The 21,332-nt window shown below is 38.3% G+C and overlaps 1 protein-coding gene across 1 annotated transcript in view; it reads left to right on the top strand.

Moving 5' to 3' along the window:
• Positions 1–480: 480 nt before the first annotated feature.
• Positions 481–21,332, top strand: part of LOC308641539 (intermembrane lipid transfer protein VPS13A-like) — a gene marked incomplete at its 5' end in the record, with an annotated part of 185,606 nt that continues 164,754 nt past the window's right edge. Inside the window, 2 exon segments of the mRNA XM_081280214.1 lie at positions 481–530; positions 1,882–2,173. Of these exon segments, the coding sequence (XP_081136340.1) occupies positions 481–530; positions 1,882–2,173 (342 nt within the window).

Genomic DNA, 21,332 nt, shown 5'->3' with positions numbered 1-21,332 from the left:
CTCCAAAATAAATCTAGCACAAATCTTTCCTGAATAACAAGGTTATATATACATGTACATGCACACATCTGTATAAACACATTCCTATGCACACATTTATGATTGACTAGTAGACATCTTGACCTGGAGGTCCCACAAACTCAAACTTCCCATATCTGAAAAAGGACTCAATTCTCAACCTGTTCTTACCCCTTACTTCAAATCTGCAGTCTGTAGTTTCTGGCATTCTTCCTTGTCTTCCATGTTCACTTAAGTACTATTTCTATTGAGTCCCTCTCTTTGGGTTTGCCTTGTTTTTCTCTTATGGGCTTCGTGTTGCTCCTCATTATCTAGTTAGTGAGTTAATCAGCTTTCCATTGCTGTGACCAAAATACCTTACAAGGACAAGTTTATTTGGGGCTCATAGTTTTAGAAGTCTCAGTCCATAAATGGCTAACTCTATTGCTTTGGGCCCAAAATAAGGCAAAATGTTATGGTGGAATGGCCTCATTGAGGAAAGCTGCTGACCTTCTGAGAGCCAAGAAGCAGAGGTGAGGGGAGGGGAGGTAAAATGGTTGCAGGGAATACGAAGTCTTCCAGGACATACCCTCAATGACACACCTCTTCTAGTCATGCCCAACTGTCTACATTACTACCAAGTTCAGTCAAACTAGGATGAACTGATTAGGTTACAGCCCTCATAATCCACTCACTTCACCTCTGAACATTAACACAGGAGCTTTGGGGGGGGGGTGGATCACCTTATATCCAAACCATAACAGTAAACTGGATTCCCTTCTTTTAATTTCCTCTACTTTTATCCTCTTACCACTTGCTCACCAAAGAAATGCTTCCAAAATGCAAACTTGAACAATTCACTGCTCTACTCAAAATCCTTCAATGACTTTCTGTTGCCTAGAGATGAAAGTTCAAACTTTCAGCCTGGCATGTTAAATACTTTCTGCCTCCAGGCTTCATATCCCTCCTCATTGCCGTTTTTTGCCTTCATGCCTTTGCACATGATTCATCTGTCTGAAATCTCTCCCTTCCTCTTTCATTAGGCAATTCCAACATATACTTTAATTCTCAGCTTAAGTTTAAGCTACTTCAAATCTCACTCCCCAGGAGACATTTGGCAATGTCTGGAGAAATTTGTTGTTGTCACAAGTTGGGGGTGCTACTGGCCAAGAAAGCGGCTAAGCATCCCTACAATGCATAGGAAAGCCCCCCACCCCCACATCTGGTCCAAAATGAAAATAGTGCTGAGGATGAGAAACTTTGCTTCAGATCAGTTTTCATGCTACTAATCCTTTGTACTCATCTCTTCAATATCTTCCACATGGCATTTTATTTATTTGAACTATATATTTCTCTGCTTAGATTGTGTGAGGTAGAGGACCAGATTTTATTTCCTGGCAGATGGAGCATCTTAAGGACTATTTATTTAAAAAATGACTTTAGTTGATGTTTCTCCTAAATTTCTCCTGCCTACCATACTGGCTATTCATGAAGATGTTATCAATCATTTATACTTCGGAGTGAATGAGCCTTGGTTGGTTTCTTGAATAGGTTGATTGGTATAGGAAGGAAACAAGGGATGGAAGGCAAGGAGACGTGGAAGTTGTTGCCCATCTCATGAGTTTGGACTCCTGTATTTCTTGGATGTTCATATTTTCCTTTTTCTTTCTCTTGGTCCCCAATACCTGACACAACATTTCCAGCTTTTATTTATCTTGGTTTTCTAAGGTTTCTAATAGTGGAACTCTGATGGGAAAGATGCTGTTTATTTGTTGGCTATTGGTTCCATTTCCATTCTTTTGTGACCTTCCGTAGATTCCTGGCAATGGGGGCTAGAAGTCTGAGAACTATATTTCTAAAATTATCTTGCCAAATGGCTTCTAGGTATGTTCTGCAAATGGAAGGCACGGGCAGGATATTGGACAGAAGGAAGGAAGAAGATATTTTCTATGTTTCTGGAAGTGCAGCAGAAGTAGTGGTGGTGGTAGGCAAGTCTAAACTCCTGGCTTCCTTCCCAGGCAGCCATGCCCCAAGCCGCCTCATCTACAATGCACCTGTGGCCTTCACTCTGGTAGTAGCAATGTTCAATTTGGACAACATTAGGCTCTGGATTTTCTATGGGACCATGGATATAATTCCAACAGCACCAATGATGGGTTTTCCAGAAGCCTCCGTGGTATGGAGATTATGGACTCTAATATTTTCTCATCTGCTTCTCTAGGCTTGGAGATGGGAGCAGCTTCTTGCAATGACTAACCTTTGGCTAAGTTCACTTATTCCCTCTTCCCTCTGCCAACGCTTCCCAGATTGTTCCAATTCCTGTATTAAGTTTCCTCTGTTCAAAATATGTAGAGTGGCTTCTGTTTTCCTGATGAGACATGGGATGAAGCGGTACTAATATGGCACATGACCTTTTTCAAGGAATTTCCAGGAATTTTCAAGGAATTTTTGAGATTAGGGTTTGAACTCTAGTAAATACAGTGTTTAAATTTTAATCCAAGGTAGGGGAAAGTTGTCACAGAGGTAAGATTTTCTAACTTTTTTGATTCAGAATGTATTTGGAATTCAAAGCAAGGTTCTTTACTTTACCCCCTTAACTCTTTAGTGTCTTCTTCCACTGAATGAAGTGATCAGTTTGAATGAAGTGATAAGTTTGATGCAATTTTCTGTTCTCTAAAATTAAAAACAAGGCCTGTTTTTTTTTTTCCCTAAATAGAGAAGATGCATTCAACGGATAAAACAACTCTGTCAACCAAAGAAGAACCTGGTTGCTTTGACAATCTGCATGCTATATTAGTATGAAACAATTTTGCAGGAACTAGAATAGCCTTGTTTACTCCATCATGTGATGGTGTACCAGGCAGGTGTCTTTTCTAAGAAGTATTCAAAGTCTTCTGATGCCTTCTTGTCATGATTAGAATAAGATCTGAACTATTCACACTAGCTCACCCAGCCTCTGCTTCCCATCCAGGTCCATCTCACTTAAGCCCACTGTGTCATACGGTACCTTTCTGCTATTCAGATATTGGAAGCTTGTGCCTGAAACTGGGTTTCAACACTTACTATCAGAATGCTCTCCCCTGGGTCTTCTTGGGGTTTACTCCTTTTACCCAAATGCTTAGATGTAGCGTTGCTTTCAAAATGACTTCAGTAGTGATTCCATATAAAAGTCATCTCAATCATCCTCTACTCTATTTCTTTTTAATGTGTCATAATTTGTATTGCTATATCATCTAAATTATTTATTTGTTTGCTTGTTGATAATCTGCCTCCCACCACTGACATGAAAACTCAATGAAAGTAAGGAGTTTCTTTTACCACACCTTTATTTTCTGAGTTTGAAATACTCCCAGGAACAGCCTAGGTACCTGACAGATATTGTTAAATGACTTAATTAACTGTGCCCAGGGTGCCTCCTACTCAAGTTGGTAAGTATTTATTGTCTATCTTCTCTGTGCACAGGACTGTAGTAAGAGATGGAGATAGTAGGTTGTGATACTTTTCTAAACTAGTGTTCGTCACGATGAGAACTCTGTCAACAGCCACAGCTTCTGCCTTGGAGGAAAATAGGTTTATACTGAGCTTTCATGACAAGCTGGGTAATTTGCTAAGTCTCTAACTTATTGAATTCACTCAACATTTCATGACATAGGTATTAATTTAAACAATTTTTTGATGAGAGAACTGAAATTTGGGAGTTCAATAACTACTATAAATCACATAAATAGGAAATGACAAAGCTTGACCTTGAACTTAAAATCTAAGTCAAAAGCTACTTGTAACCTTTTCATGATCCCTGTGTTTTTAAACACCTTATTTTGCTTTTCATGATGCCCTTACATAAAAGATGGAGTTTCTTACATAGTATAAGTTCTAGTGTTCTATAGCACAATGGGGTGAATATAGTTCACCACAACTTATTATGTATTTTATGAAGAACTAGAAGAGAGGAGCCTGAAGTCTCCAATCATAAAGAAATAAGGAGATGGAAATGCTAATTACCTGATTTGATCAGTGCATGCTACATGCAAGTATTGAAATACCACAATGTATCCCATTAATAAGTACAGTTGCTACATGTTAAAAAGATTTGAAAAAAACCACATGTATTAAAAAAGGAATGAATGATCAAAGGGTCACTGTGTAAAAATATAAGGTCCCTTATAATGTCTCTTATCATCCTTTAAACAAGTTTTCCAAAGCAAATTTTAATTAAAACCACACACACACACACACACACACACACACACACACACACACACCAAACCCAAGAAATGTAGTGCTTCTTAGAATTCAATAAAACTGCAATCTTATTGCTAAAAAATTGACCTCTAGACTTTAATCTTGGTTTGAAATGTGACAAGTACCCCTAAAGTTGTGCATTATATTTAAATGACATATAATATCATATACATATTATAATTATATATAATACATATAATATTGCATTATGACAGGGAAAACTTCAGTGTGATGACATGGGAAATGTTTTGATTTTTAAAATCACCTCCTTAATTTCAAAGAGAGTAAAAGAGGAAAAGGGAATTTTATTTTCTATTGTAAGGCAATGAGATTTGTTAGTGAAAAAAAATCAAGATTCCTTCAAACACTTGTTGATTTTATTGTCAACTCAGAGCTTGTGTTAATCAGCTTTTCATTGTTGTGACTTAAAGACATGACAAGAACAATTTAGAGGAGGAAAAATTTATTTTGGCTCACTGTTTCAGAGGTTCAGCCACAGCGGGCTCACTCCATTGCTTGGGGGCCCAGCATGAGGCAGAACGTCATGGCAGAAGGGTGTAGTAGAGGAAAGCTGTTCTGTTCTTGGTGGCTGGAAGGCAGAGGGAGGGGAAGGGGCTGCAGGAAAGACAAATCCTTCCAGGGCACGCCATTACCTGCTCACAGTTCCCACCTAGTCAGTTTGTTCAAGCTAAGATGGACTGGCGAGCTTCCAGTTCTCAGAATCCAATAATTTGACCTTTGAACATTCCTGCCTTAACATAGGAGATTTTTGGGGATACCTCATATCAAACTACCACAGCACTTCATTTCATTCTTGATCTTTTGGGGAAAGAATAATGAAGAGAAGGTAGTAAGTGGGGTCTCTGCAGGAGGTAGAGCTAGTTGGATAAAATTTAGAGACTAGTCTAAAAACATCCTCCTCCCCATTATGCCCATGTGTCTTACCTTTTGCCTTTTTACCAACTGAACATTTATTCTGATTCCAGCAGTCTACTCTAGAATGCCCATAGTCACTCACACTCCAGACTCAACTCATCTTTTCACTTATCTGGTATCTGTTAATTAGAGAAAAGAAGATTTGTGTGTGTGTGTGTGTGTGTGTGTGTGTGTGTGTGTGTGTGTGAGAGAGAGACTATGTAACTCATCACCACTGAGTTACATACTCAGCCTTTTTTTATTTTCTATTTTGACATTGGTCTTGCAAAATTGCTGAGGCTGGCCTCAATGTAGTAATACTCTTGCATCAGCCTCCTGAATTTCTGGGGTTACAAACATGTGCCACTGTCCCAGTAACCCTCTCCTTCTTTTATTGCTTAATAGAGAAATATCAAGATTTAAAAAGAATTTAAGAGTTAACCAAGTTCTGTTAGAAGAGGCTGGATAGGAATTTGGAAGCATAATTCATTCTCTCCCCCACTTTTTTTGTTTTGTTTTGTTTACTAGAAGTAGTTTCAAAATTAAAAGGTGGGTGATTTCTTATTGTGTGTCCATTAATGAGGTTCAAGAAAGTAATTCCACATGGCTAATATGCTGTTGTTTTTAAAGTTACAATATAGGTCAGCCATGTTGATTGAAGGAGGCTTGCTTAGAGCGAGATCTAGCAATGTAAGAATACAGGCACAGAGACACCCAGGATAAATGGTCTTCTAGCCTAGAGGGGCAGGGGTGATTGCAGCCTGTATGTCACATACCAGCAGCTCTGACATCTTGTTTGCTCCTCCTAAAAACAAGGATATCTTTTATCTCTGGCTTGTATTGGCCGATCCCTGTCTCACATGGCTTTTATCTTCCTTTTGACCCCCTTCAGTTGTACTACTGGGAAATTAACTATTGGCCAAAGCTGGAGGATCTTAGATTCTCCTGGGGGAGATGAAAGTCATAGGTTTATTTGACATCCTTGGAATTTCCTTGTGAAGCCACTCAACCCTGGCCAGAGTTACTCCTTGGAGTGAAGAGTAGAGAGAAAAGTGGGAAGGACACATGTAAGCATCAAACTTATAAAGTGACTATTCTGTGATAGTCCTTTTTATATTGGTGCATGATAACTTTACATAATAACAGGATTGGTTATGTATTTGTATGTGCATACAGTATAACAGCATAATTTGGTCAACTTCATTCCCCAGTACCTACCTTTTCCCTTCCTCCTGGTCTCTCTTCTGTTTTTTGTCATTCTCTCTCTCTCTCTCTCTCTCTCTCTCTCTCTCTCTCTCTCTCACACACACACACACACACACACACACACACAAATACACACTTTTTTTTTTGGTATGTGTGTGTGGTATTAGGAATGAACCTAACAGGGGCTCTCCTGGTAAGCCACATTCACAGGGCTTTTTTCTTTTATGGTACTGGGGATTGAATCCAGGGGCACTTAAACACTGAGCCACATCCCCAGCTGCACCCCCATCACCTTTTTAAAATTTTTTAAAAAAATTATGAGACAGAGTGTAGCTAGGGCCTTGCTAAATTGCGAGGCTGACTTCAAACTTGTGATCCTTCTGCCTTAGCTCACTGATTAGCTGTGATTACATGCTTGTGCCACCACGCGTGGCCTGTTTCTATAATATTGTTGCCTTGGCTATTGAGCCATGGTTCTAGAATGAGTGGGGATGGAGATGAGGGTAAATCTGCTTTCATTTTAGGGGAGAGAGAGAGAAAGTACCTTTAGCTTTCACCAAATTTTTGTAACAAACAGATCTGCTTCACCCTACTGGAAACTATCAACTTTAAATAAACAAACTCTAGGAAGCCTCTTTGTAATGGCAGAATAAATCTACCCTTATATTTCTCTTGAAATAACAAGGAGATGAAATACAAAGGAAAAAAAAAACAAAAAACCTTGAGCTCACTAACATAAATCAGCCCTGTTGTTGGGATTGGCACATATGGTACGGTAACGTGGCCCACTGCTCGGAGACCTGCTAATGGAAGACCATATGTGCTTCTGTAAGATCAAAACACAACAGGCCTGGTTTAAGACTCCGTGGCGGCCCTGATACGGAACTTCCTTGCATTTATTGGCTTGTGTTTCTGCTTTAGCACTATTCTTACCAGCACAGTCTCTCCTTCTCTCACTTTTTATTTTCTATCTTTTAGGAGTTGAAGGTGCTGGATAATTTAAAACTTGCGTTTGGACTTTGTAGTGTTCTTTCAGTGGGCAGAGGCCACTAGAGAGATGTAGGCATCAGGAAAGGGAGGCGTTATTGATGGTGCCTCCAGGACAGAGCAGTCTTTCTGCTTGCAGACTTGCCTTTTGGAATATATTAATTATAAGAGGTTAGAGATTTGGCTTTAAGCAAGGATGAAAAGAGGTATTACTGGGTTTTCTCACTTTCACCCTTTTATTTAATATAGGAATGTAGACTTTGGAAAAAATGAGAGGGCTCAATATTTACTTTTAGTACATAAGCAAAATGAATGAATTGGAATGCACAGCTTTTGTTATTGGGGGAACAAGAACAAAGGAAAACCAAGGAAGTTATTAATAGGACCAGATGCACAGCATATCTTTCTTCTTTGGCGCTCCAGGAACCTTGTGAGTGTAAGTGCATTTATCTTTGAGATGACCTCTGAAAGTGGTGCCTAGTGAACATATTACCCTTTGATTTGTGACCATTGGTGCTCTCTGTTTGCAGGAGATGCTTGATCCTGGGTAGGTCTGAATGGGCCCATGATGACTGTCAGATCTCATGGGAAACAAAGCCTTCTTTTTTTTTTTAAGAGAGAGAGAGAGAGAGAGAGAGAGAGAGAGAGAGAGAGAGAGAGAATTTTAATATTTATTTTTTAGTTATGGGTGGACACAACATCTTTGTTTGTATGTGGTGCTGAGGATCGAACCTGGGCCGCACGCATGCCAGGCCTGCTTGAGCCACATCCTCAGCCTGAAACAAAGCTTTCTAAGAGGGAACAAACAAACTACCCACATGCACACCTGTTATTGACATAAAAGTTGGTTATTTTCTTTTTTATTTTTATGTGGTGCTAAGGATGGAACCTAGTGCCTCACACACACTTGGCAAAGTGCTCTGCCACTGAGCTATAGCCCCAGCCCACACTATTACTTTTGAATAAAAAAGTACCTTACCATTAACATTACCTAACTTGGTTATGCTATTTTCTTTTTTTTTTTTTTTTTTTTATTTTCTGAATCCTTGTCCACAGCATCTGTCAGGACCTTTCTGTTCAGACCGTGGGGCATCTCATTGTCAGTCTGCACAAAAAACGTTTTGCTATGTGTGTGTGTGTGTGTGTGTGTGTGTATTGACTAATCCCATGCCATTTCAGTGCTATGAAAGCATAATGTTTCAAAGTCAGAGCTCACTCTTGAATCCAAGTCAGAGTAAGAGTTGTGACTGCCTTAATTTGTATATTATACTTAAAAATTTTTTTTGGGTGATGACTTGTGACCTTGTTTTTCCCAATTCTAAAAGATGAACTCTATATGTAGCCACCTAACATGGAGAAATAAATAAATTCTACCTGTCTTAGGTGTGTTAGGTGTCAAGAGGTGGTATCATTCAGGGCAATAGTTTTTAAGCCTGGGTGATCATTACAGTGAACTGGGGGAGAATGTTAACATCATTAGATTCCCACTTCTGAGGATTCTGATTGAAGAGGTCTGGAGTGCAGTCCAGGGATCTATCTGAAAACTTCCTTAGGTCATTTTGATGATATTCCTTAGGTTTGGGAAATGCTGGTTATAAAACCCTTTCTCTGAGTTTCAGTTCAGTTTTGCCGTGTAGTCACTGAACCAGCAAATGAATCAACCACCTGTTATCAATCCCAGGCACAGGCTGAGTGCTGGGCTACAGAGATGGACATGACAGGCATGCAGTCCACCCTTTTTCATGGTTCTGGGCTCTGTTTCCTCACCTTTAAATAGAGGTTGGATGAGGTTTCAGGCCCCACTCAGCCCTAGCAGTCATGATATTTTAGAAACTCAGCTGTGACCTCCAAAAGTGCCTTTCAATTTCTTTTTGGTTCTTATTGCCAAGTTGGCATTCTCCCATTCCACTTTTCTGTCTGGCCCTAGACATATCCTTACAGCAATGGTCTTCAGAACCTTTTGTCAGCCTGAAGGAAATGTTAACAGATTGTTCTTCCGCCAGAGGTTAGTGGGCTGGGAAATTAACCAAGGCTTCATTAGGGCTGTGCATGTGTCTGATCATCAAGGAATATGACAAGTGGCTGTCCACTACTGACAGAGTTTAGAGGATGCCCCTTATTTCATTACAAGGAAAAGCTCTTGTACTTATCTGTTTCTATCAGAGGCCTGTAGGCACTAGCCATGAGGCTCCAAAGACAGGTAGACATGGGGCAAATCTGGACCTTCCAAACCCACGGGGGCTAAAGTGAGGGGGTAGGCACTTTTCTCAGCATCTCACAGGGATGGGATTAGGGGTGGAGTAGAGGAGCAAATGTGGTCAGAGACCCATTCTGTCTCCAGTGCAGAGTCATCATAAAGCAACATGGCAATTTAAAGTTAAGGAATTTTCGAAGAATGACTCTATGAATTTGGAACACTCTAGATCTTACTTAGATGGAGAATGGAATTTAAACAACTGGGTTTTCTTTAGAAGTCTTCTTATGATTCAGGAAAGTTACTGGTGGATGCTACTTGTTGTGGTCAAGGAGATTGTTCCCAGTCATGAGTATAAGCTATGCTCACTGTGGTTCAGCAGAGTAAAACTTCAAGGTGTCCTAATCAACCAACAAACAGTTGTCTTGTAGTTCTTCCTCCCGGAAGGAGAAGAGGGAAGTCAAGAAACTCATTCTTTGGGTCTTCAGGGACCAGCATATAAGGTAAGTAAGGTGAGGGAGATAGTAGAGACTAGCAAGGGACGATTTGAGGCTTAGTCTAAGGAGCAAGGCTGTTGCTCAGCCTCAGTGACAGTGGCATTCTGGGAATATGAATCCAGGGTTTCCCAATCTTATGAAAAATTTCAAAAGAAGCTGGAGATCAGGATATTTAGGTCTTCAAACAACTTGAATTAAATTTGCACATATACCCCAACTACAAATTGCCCTCCCTAATTGTTACTCATATGGAGAATATTGGGAAACTTTTGATGATTGGAAATAAGAGAAAACACACAGGTAGAACTTCAAAAAGGTTTACTCTGTTATTCATGATCATTGTGATGGAATCCAAATTGTAGAAACCTTAAGTTGAAAACAGCATCCCAATGTACCCTATAGGAATGCAGATCTGAGTACTCAAGCCACAGTATATAGAGCTCTTTGGGGTTGTGCCATGGAGAAGAGGTACAACCATCTATGATGATTTTGTTTCAGAGCATCTCCTCAGGGAGGTGCCTTCAGGAGGTAGTGGGTTTTCTGCCATGACCACAACTTTTCTTTATTATATCCTGTGTTTCTTATCAACAAGATTAGGTCCATTTAATCCTTTTCCTTCCCCTGAAATGATCACCTCCCTTCTTTTCCTGTGTTCCCCCCAGATTCCACTGTGATTTTTGTCTTCAAAGTTGGGTGTGCATTATTGTCATCTCTCCTTCTATGTCATTAATTCTCTCTCTCTCCCTTACCCACTCATTTTCATTCACAGGTAGGAGAAAGATTTAGAATGCTGAGGGTAGTGAGGACAAAAATGACATCAGGGTGGCCTTCTACCGGGTTGTGACTTCAAAATGTTTTTCCTTTTTTTGGTGTCCGTGGAGGTCTAACAAATAGATATCTCTACTGTAAGACATAAAACCTTGCCACTATGTCAATATGAGATATAGCTCCCATCACTGTAGAACTTTCAGGTCTTACTTTGCTAAGGAAGCTTCTGTATCCTTCCATAATTCCAGGTGCATCAAAAATCAATTGGGCGCCATGTTTGTATCAATGAGGAGCCTAGAAAAATCAAATGTTATGTCATAGTTGAATAATTTTTAGTGCACTTAAAAGAATTATTTATATAGTTGTAGAGCAGAATTACATATGACTGTGCAGTATGGTAGGGCTAGAAACATTGGGACATATGTGGGAGTTTCTTGTTACCTCCAGGCCTGCTGGGGCTGGTGGAGATGGTGGCTCCTAGAATTTGAAGACAGGACAGGCTGTGTGGAAGAGGATGGTGTCAGGAGGAAGCCAGCATGTAGAGACTTTCTGTGGAGGAATCCAGTTTATTCTCCTCTTTTTCCTATGGTCTACCATCTTCATTGTCGAAGATCAACTGGAAGCCTGTGCCCATGCAAGTCAGCAGGGTGAAGAAGGTAGAGAGTGGGTCTGGAGTGGCAAGTAAACTATCAAATATGACATTTTAACAGATCCAGGACTTCCAGATGTAGTCATGAGATGGCAGTTTGATCTTGATTGTTCAGTGGAGTGTAATTGCCCACATTTCCATGCTGGAATGTTCAAACTGAATTTTTTTTTTTTTTTAGAGAGGGGAGAGAGAGAGAGAGAGAGAGAGAGAGAGAGAGAGAGAGAGAGAGAGAGAGAGAGAGAGAATTTTTAATATTTATTTTTTAGTTCTCGGCGGACACAACATCTTTGTTGGTATGTGGTGCTGAGGATCGAACCCGGGCCGCACGCATGCCAGGCGAGCGCGCTACCACTTGAGCCACATCCCCAGCCCCCAAACTGAATTTTTAACAGAAGCCTTTGAATAAACACTACTAAAGAAATATATTGCAAAAGACTAACTGAATTGTTGCTCATAAAATTCAACAAACATTAAATCCTTAGTGTGTTCCTATTACTGTGACCACCTTATTGATGAACTATATTGATGCTACTGTAATAAGGGCAAGATCTTATGATATTTATATTGGGTTTAGCTGTGAACTCTTCCTCTCTTCTGTGAACTTGGATAAGAGATTGTCCCTTTGCCCTTCAAGAGTTGAACAAGTGATTATTTTGTACCAGTCGACCTTTGTACTTTTATATTGTATAGGAAGATGGTTTCAGAAGCAGAGTTGTTTTTTTAATAGTCTACTTATTGTTCAGGTTTTAATTTATGGACAAAGCAATGTCAGAACTGCATTTGTGGTTTTCTTCTTGTAAAATGGGGATTGACACACTGCCTATATGCACAAACCTGAGTGAGATTTTGAAATCAGGGCAAATCCATCAACACTTTACTCCCAAATCCAATGTTTTTTTAAATTCTCTTTTGGACTTCATCCATGTGCATGTATAATTTCTATAAGCCAAGAGGTTCTGTTTGCATGTGAAAAAAACCCGAACTTGAAGTGGGATCAGAAGTGACATCACTAGAGCATTGTTTCAGTGTCCTTGAGCACTGTGCCCTGCTCCAGGAGGCTCCATCCTCAGACTGACTTCTTCAGGGGATAAAACAATCCTCCTTTTCCAGGTTTCACAGCCACCATGACAGACTATGAGACTTAAACATTAAGTCTTTATTTCTTAAACTTCTGTAGACTGGGAGTCCAAGATAAGGGTGCTGGCAGGGTATCTGGTGGAGATTCTCTACCTGGCTTGCGCGTGGTCCCAACCCCGACTCTTCATATGGCCATTCCTTAGTGCCTTTAGGTAGTGGGAGGGAGGTGGGGAGTAGAGTCAGGCGGGAGGAGAACAAAGCTCCCTGGTGGTTCTTTCCACAGGGACAATAGTCACATCACTGGCCTCGTCCAAACTGAACTGCTCATGACCTCATCCAAACTGAACTGCTTCCCAAGGTTCTCATTTCTAAACACCTCCATCACATTGGGAGTTAGGATTTCAAATATGAGTTCTGGGTGGACACAATTCAGTTTATGGCATCAATTTAACAGTCAAAGGTTTTGTCCCCAAACTATCAAACAAAAGCCCTGATTTCACTGTGATAGAACTAACTTATACCAGTCCTTCTAGCCAGGGAATGCCATAAACTGGTTAGCTTGTTTTTTTTTTTTTTTTTGCCCACCGTTAATGGACCAGTGGTGGTGGTGGAGATAAGATTTACAGATTGACTTGCGTTGCGTTGTGGGGGGGAGTTCTGCCCTTGAAGCGTGCCTGCTATGCAGGATGGGAGAAGAGGAAAAGGTCAAGTGTCCGCTGTATTTAGGCTACCCGTTCCCATATTGTTGGGTACCCAGCTTGTTTTTAGTATTTGATTTCTGTTCAGTAACACAACTAAATTGGATTTCAAAATTTCTCATGAAAGTGCATTAATATTGGGTTTCAGAATTTTTGTCTGACATGCTCAGCAGTGGTTGCTGCTTAATGGACAAAAGCTGGTACTACTCAAACCAAGTGTTCCAGAAAATCAATATTACTACAGCAGTGGAGCCCTTGTTTCCATACATGTCTCCCCATAAAGAAATACAGTCTAGGCATAATTTTTGACAACTGAAAGCAGAATTAAAGCCTACCCACATTTTGGAGGATAATGTGTTTTACTCAAAGCATCACATCTCAAAAATATCTCATAGGGGCTGGGGATGTGGCTCAAGCGGTAGAGTGCTCACCTGGCATGCGTGCGGCCCGGGTTCAACCCTCAGCACCACATACAAACAAAGATGTTGTGTCTGCCGAAAAGTAAAAAATAAATATTAAAATTCATTCTCTCTCTCTCTCTCTCTTTAAAAAAAAAATCTCATAGCAATATCTAGAGTGGTGTTTGACCAAAACCTACATACCATGGCCAAGTCAAGTTGACACACAAAATTAACCATCACAACAGTTAATATTATTCCAGTTTTACAGATAAATCTTAATCAAAGTCTACCCATCACATTGAAACTTTCTCTAAAAAAACAGATCTTTTCATGACTCACAGTATGTGTGTTCCTCCAGGCACATTACCTCTGAATTTATTGTACTACATTTCAATTTTTGTAGGAGTTAGTTTTACATTGCATACAACGAGAAACCCAGAATCTAGATTATATTTAGCTCTTTTGATGGTCAAAGCTCCAAACTTGCCTATTGTCAAAAGCATACAGTGCCCTCTGAGGTGACTGTCACTGACATATATAATTTGAGCTTTCAAGGGTAAACAGGGTAAATTAAGACATCCTTTAGAATGTCACTCAAGAGAGTACTTCAAAATTCACTAAAGCTACATCACCTTTCAATATTAATTTCAAAAATCATAGCCCATACATCACAGAACATAAAACTTTATGTTAAAAATGAATCTTGGGAGAGACAAAAGATGATGGAGTATAGGAAGAGGACAATTTCTTGTTGTTCCTTGATTCGGGATTCAAGTAGTGGAGATACTACTTCCCAGTGAGGTGGTTACAGAGGGAATATACTGAATCTCAGTGTATTCAATATCATGGAGAAAGAAATTTGGGTGCTTTGAACATAGAAAAGAATATCTCAGGAATCCAACTGATAATGCTATGGCACCAGAACACTGTGGATGGGAGGGGCAACCCAAGCAGAAAGAAAAACTGGATTTGTAAAGAAAATTTGGCCCAGAGAACCACTGAAACAGAACTTGAGTGATCCAAAGGTGGCACAGCAAATCAATTGTGATGGATGCTCTGCTTTTCTCAACTGGAGAGCGAAGTGCTGATGCAGCATATTTTGAGGAGACCAAGTTACAGATTTCTGTGTCTGGAAGCCAGGAAGTTCGTAACAAGAATTAAGCAATTGTTCATGCAAGCACCTACCCTAGCACCTACCCTAAGATCTAGATTCCTCCTGGAGGAACACAACCGAGGTGAAAAGAGAAGGGATTATGCCTGGAGAGACACTGGCTATGGATACAAAGTACAGTACTTCTCACTTTCCCTTTGGCTTGGCAGCTTGCAGGACTACTCAGAGAGATCCGAGAAGCTAGACAGGTGGGCATATTTATGTCCTGGGTTTGATCCTAGGAAGAATGAAACTCTCAGGAGAGAGTTCAGTTCACCACCATCACCACCACCAGATCTAGAAGCCCAACAGAGATCCCCATCTGCTGGGCTGGGCAAAAGGGTGTACAGAGGTATTCTCTCTAGAGCAGATACCTCATGACACAGCTTGAAAGGTTCCTCAGAACTAAATCCCAGCAACCTGAACTTTCCATTTAGAACTCTCCATCAGCCCCACCTCAGGAGGCCATCTATACAATTTGAACAGACAAAACTTCAATTGTCATTACTTCCCATTCTGTTCTTAGAAACTGGTTAGCTGATAGTTTAGTGAGCAACTCAAAAGAAGATGGTTCTCAACCCCCAACCGTTACTCTCTCTAAGGGACACATGGACCAAGAGGAAACAGAAAGATTTCTTTTCCTTTCTTTTTTTTCTTTTTCCATCAAGCAGAAATGTGAATGTGTTTATGTGTGGACATGAGTGTTCTAGCTATGTTGATTGGCTCATGGAGGTGCATATATACACATACATATATATAATATTTTGTCTTCATGTTATCACTTTTTCCTCTTTTATTCCTTTTTAAAAAATTTCTTTCCTCAATCATTTGTTATTTTCCCTTTTTTGACCTCAGAGGGGTAAGATTTCCTGTTTATAAGTTTTTGTTTGGATTTTGTTTGTTTGGGCTTTTGTTCTTGGTTCATCCTTCTTTATAATCATCACTTGCTACCTCTCTTCTGCTGTAACTGTTAACTTTTTGAATACTTTAAACTTGCTTTTACCTTCCTACCCCATTTAACAAACTGTAATTTATTATTTTATTTTTGGTACCAGAGATTGAACCCAGAAGCACTTAACCACTAAGTCACATCTCAAGCCCTTTTTAATTTTTGAGACAAACTCTCACTAAGTTGCTTACGGTCTTGTTAAACTGCTGGGACTGGCTTTGAACTTGCACTCCTCCTGTCTCAGCCTCCTGAGCATCTGAGATTACAGGCATGTGTCACCAAGCTCAGCCTAATTTTTGAATCTTTAAGAATAACTGACTTTATATAATCAGTACACCCACCACTCAAGTTGTTGTGGTTATTAGTTGACACCCATGGCTTATGTTACTATTTCATGGCTTTTCTTATTATTGCTGTTGTTAAATGTTGACCCTGCAATTTCTCTTTTTGTGATCATTAATGGTGTACATGCCACAGTAGGCACTGGACATTTATTCTAATACTATACATTGATTATTATGGTTGTTGCTGTTGCTTGTTTCCCCATTTTTATGAGAGGGGTTTCAGGAAGTGACTGGTATACTAAAAGTTCACAGAGTACAGAACTCTGTGGTTGAGCTACACCCACAATGGAACAAAATGACAATACACCTTCTTCCACACGCAAATTAACCCTCATCAAGTTTAAACAATACTTTAACACATAGAATAGAGGAAAGAAAACTCTTAAACCAATGATTAAATTCCAAATAAGAAAAACTAGAGAGGAATATCAGGTCCCATTCTTGGACAATTTACTCCTACAGCAAAATCAAATAAAGTTTCCAAAAAGAAGGCACAGCAAAACCCATAGTGTTACAGCAACTCTACAAGAGTTAATTGAACAGTTCTGCAGTAGAAAACTGAGAGGCATTAGCAGCTGGAACTAACACTTGGATTAGAAAGCCTATATGTTGAAGTGAAGAAATACCAACACAGAACTAATTTTTCTCCACATTTTTATTTGTGTATTATAGTTGTACACACCAGTGGAGTTTTTTTGTTAAATATTTGTACATGGATACAATATAACAATATTATTTGATCAATATCACTCCCCAGTACTTTGCCTGTCTCTCCCCACCTCTCACCCCTTGGTCCCTTTCCTCTACTGATTTCCCTTCGATTTTTAGGAGATTCACCCCAATATTTTTTTCCTTTTTCCTCTCTACCTTTCACATACGCGAAAAAAACATATTTATTTCACTTAAAATTCATGTATCACTGTAGTAAGATGTCTTTAATTCTTCAGGGTAAATATTGAGAAGTGGTATAGTGGGTCATATGGTGATTTCATGCCTAGTATTTTGAGGAGCCTCTACACTGATTTCCATGACAATGGTAATAATTTACAGTCCCACCAACAGTATAAAAGATAACACAGAATTAGTAATAGAAGAGATGACTATATGCCAAAGGACATCCTCAAAAAAGAGGAAGACAAATCTACCTCAACAGATACACAGTCTAAGACCTCTGAAAACATGAGGAAACAGGCAAATAAGTCAGACCCCAAAAGTTATAATCCCCTAACAAAGAAACACAGAGACATGGAAGGGGATGAAATTCCAGAGAAAGATTATTTAAACTTGATTTTTTAAAATAATTGAGATAAAAGAAGATCTAAGAAACAAAATAAGAAATAACTAAGAGAGGACAAAGACCATTTCAATAAAGAAAAGAGATTCTGAATAGCAATTATCAAGAATACAAATAAAGATAATTGTTGGCAAGGATGTGGGGGAAAGGTACACTCATACATTGTTGCTAGGACTGAAAATTAGTAAAATCACTCTGGAAAGCAATATGAAGATTCCTCAAAAATTAGTAATGGAACCACCATATGATCCAGCTATCCCACTCCTTGGTATATATCCAAAAGATTTAAAATCAGAATACTACAGTGATACAGCCACATGAAAGTTTATAACAGCTCAATTCACAATAACAAGGCTATGAAACAAATATACATGCCCTTCAACAGATTAATGAATAAACAAAATGTGAGATGCACACACACAATAGAATATAACTCAGTGATAAATGATAAAAATAATGATTTTATGACTTTTGCCAGTAAAAGGATGGATCTGGAGACTCTCAGGCTAAATGAAATAAGCCAATCGCCAATCCCCCAAATCCAAGGACCAAATATTCTCTCCAATCTGTGGATACTAACACACAATTGGGTGGGGGCAAGACAAAAGGAAGAATAGGAAGGGAAGGAAAAAGGGATGGGAATAGGAAAGACAGTAGAATGAATCATATGTAACTTTCCTATGTTCATATATGAATACACCACCAGTAAAACTCCACATCATGTACAGCCACAGAATTGGATCCTAATTAGAATAAGTTATATGCCGTAATATATAACTTGTCAAAATATACTCTACTATCATGTACATCTATAAATAATAAATTAAAAAATTAGAAATGTTAAAAAAGAAAATATGGTATACACACACACACACACACACAATGAAGTATTGGTTATAAAGAACAATGACATTATGGCATTTGCTGGTAAATGGATGGAACTGGAGGTTATCATGCTAAGTGAAATAAACCAGTCCCCAAAAGCCAAAGGTCAAATGTCTTTTCTAATATGTGGAAGTTAATCCAAAATTGAGAGGGGGAGATAAAAAATAAAAGAAAGATCAATGGAGTAGATGAAGGGAATTAAAGGTAAGGGAGGAGAGATGGGATACGAAAAGAAAAGTGGAATGAATCTGACTTAACTTTCCTATGTAGGAATATACCACAGTGAATCTCACTATCATGTATATCCATAAGACATAAATTACAAAAATAAATAAATAAATAAATAAATAAATAAATAAATAAATAAAAACTATAAATAGCCAAAAGATCAGTAGAGTAGAGAGAAGGAAACATGGGGAGGAGAGGGTAAGGAAAGGGGAATTACAGGGACTGAATTAGAGCAAATTATAATCCATGATTTTATAATTATGTCAAAATTAATACTAATATAACGTATTACTAAAAGAACCAACAAAAAAGAAAAGATAAGAGAAAATATAGATTCTCAAAATAAAACTAGATCTCCTTGAAATGAAAGAAAACACAAATAAAATAAGAACTTCACCTAAAAGTGACGGATTAGATTGATAGAAAACAGAACCTTAAGCCTTGCAGACAGGGTATTTGAGCTGGAACACTTAATATACAGTGAAGGAAAAATAATAATAATAAAAGACTCACTTCAGACTTCTCATCTCAGACTCTAAAACCAAGGGCAAGGTATGAGGTAATCCAAGCCCTGAAAGAAAACAATTGCCAGCCAAGGTTGCTATATCCAGTAAAATTATCAACCAGAATTAAAAAGGAAATAAACATTTTCCATTTACTTTAAGGATAAACTCAAAACATTCATGATCACTAAACCTATACTACAGAAAATACTTAAGAAATAATACACAATGAAGAATTCAAAATTAAAACCCAGAACTTTCAAATGAATGCAACTTTTCAGAAGAATAATTAAGCAAATGAAAACTAAGAATGAATTAAAGCTATGAAAAAAAAATTGCTAGAAATAATGAACATCTCCCCATAATAACTCTGAATATAAATGGTCTCCACTCTTCAATTAAAAGACATACTTTCATTATCATAGCATTAATTGTCCATATTTTTTAAAAAAAGAACTGAAACAATCTAATGCTATATCTCAAGGCCCTAGAAAAGCAGGAACAATATAATTCTAAAACCAATAAAAGACAGGAAATAATTAATATCAGAGGTGAAATTAGTGAAATACAGAATTTTTAAAAATACAAAAGATCAATGTAACAAAGAGTTGGTCCTTTGAAAAAATAAACAAGATCTATAAATTCCTAGCCAAATTAACCCAAAGAATTAGGTAGAAAGATCCAAATCAACAAAATTAGAGATGAAAAAGGAGATATCATCACAGACATTTCTGAAATCCAGAGAATCATTATAAACTAGTTTGGAAACTTATATTTAAAAAATAAATGTATGTTAGGAAAACAGAAATCTAATCCAAAAAAAAAATAAAAAGATATTCACTTTTGGGCTGGGGGTTGTGACTAAGTGGTAGAGCATTTACCTAGCATGCATGAGGCACTGGGTTCAATTCTCAGCACCACATACAAATAAATAAAATAAAGGTCCATCAACAACTGCAAAAATATTCTAAAAAAAAGATTCTCAAATTCATCCACATTAGTTCTGCTTATAGGAAAAGGAAAGCAATAATTTAAAAGGTTATATTTAGATGTTTTTAAATTCGGCTGAATTCCCTAGAAGGATTCAAAAAAACATGGAGGAAAATGGACCCTGAGATCATATCCCACCACCTCAAACAAAGAGGGAGTGGAAGAAGTGGAAGAAGAGAGAAAATAATTAAAATCAGAGCCAACACCAATGATTTGAAATATCAAAATTTAGGTCCAGAAAAATCATGAAACAGGTACATTGCTTGTTGCACTGAAAATTAGTGCAACCACTATGGAAAGCAGTAGGAGATTCCTTAGAAAAATTGGAATGCAAACACCATTTGACCCACCTATCCCACTCCTCAGTCTATGCCTGAAGGACTTAAAATCACCAAACTATAGTGACACACCCACATCAAAGTTCAGAGCAGCTCAATTCACAATAACTGAACTGTGAAACTTCTAAATAATTCCAATATTCCCCTTTTCTGAGGAAATCCCAACATTATATCTTATACCTAACTGCCATCGTATCTCACCTGGAATCTTGCTCTCACTATTCCATTCTAATTCTTTCTGAGGCCCCATTTTTGTATAAGCAATCTGAGTAATCTTGTTCAATGTAACTATAATTACAAGTCAAATATCACTTCCTAAAAGACCCATCCTCTAAGACACAAATTCTCATGACTCTGCCACTCCCCTTCACACTTCTTATGCAATTTTGCATTTATTCATGCAATTATTGTATTTATATCTGAGTAGAATCTATAACTGCTATTTAGCCACCAGAATACCCCCAATATATGTTTATTACATAGAAAAACTCTCTCTCTCTTTTTTCTTTTTTTTAATTAGTTCTAGGTACCCAAAGCCTCCCACATACTAAGCATTCCCTCTACTACTGAGCTATAATTCCAAACCCAATGTATGTTCTCGAATGAATAACTGTCCTCATGTGTAAGATTAATCAAATAATCTAAAATATTATTAATCTGCATCTTTATTTCCCCCAAAGAGCTAAGGTTGCTAAAAGTGAAAGTCCAAATTACCTGTTAAGTCCCTTCTTTTTTTTTTAATTTTTTTTATTTTTTTTTATTGGTTGTTCACAACGTTACAAAGCTCTTGACATATCATACTTCATACATTAGACTGAAGTGGGTTATGAACTCCCAATTTTACCCCAAATGCAGATTGCAGAGTCACATCGGTTACACATCCACAATTTTACATAATGCCCTATTGGTAATTGTTGTACTCTGCTCCCTTTCCTATCCCCCACTATCCCCCCTCCCCTCCCCTCCCTTTTACTCTCTCTACCCCATCTACTGTAATCCATCTCCCTCCTTATTTATTTT

This window comes from Spermophilus citellus (genome assembly GCF_964194105.1).
Source record: "Spermophilus citellus genome assembly, chromosome: 2".
Lineage (NCBI taxonomy): Eukaryota > Metazoa > Chordata > Mammalia > Rodentia > Sciuridae > Spermophilus > Spermophilus citellus.
Note: the sequence above shows the minus strand (reverse complement) of the source record. Positions and strands in the feature narration are given on the sequence as shown.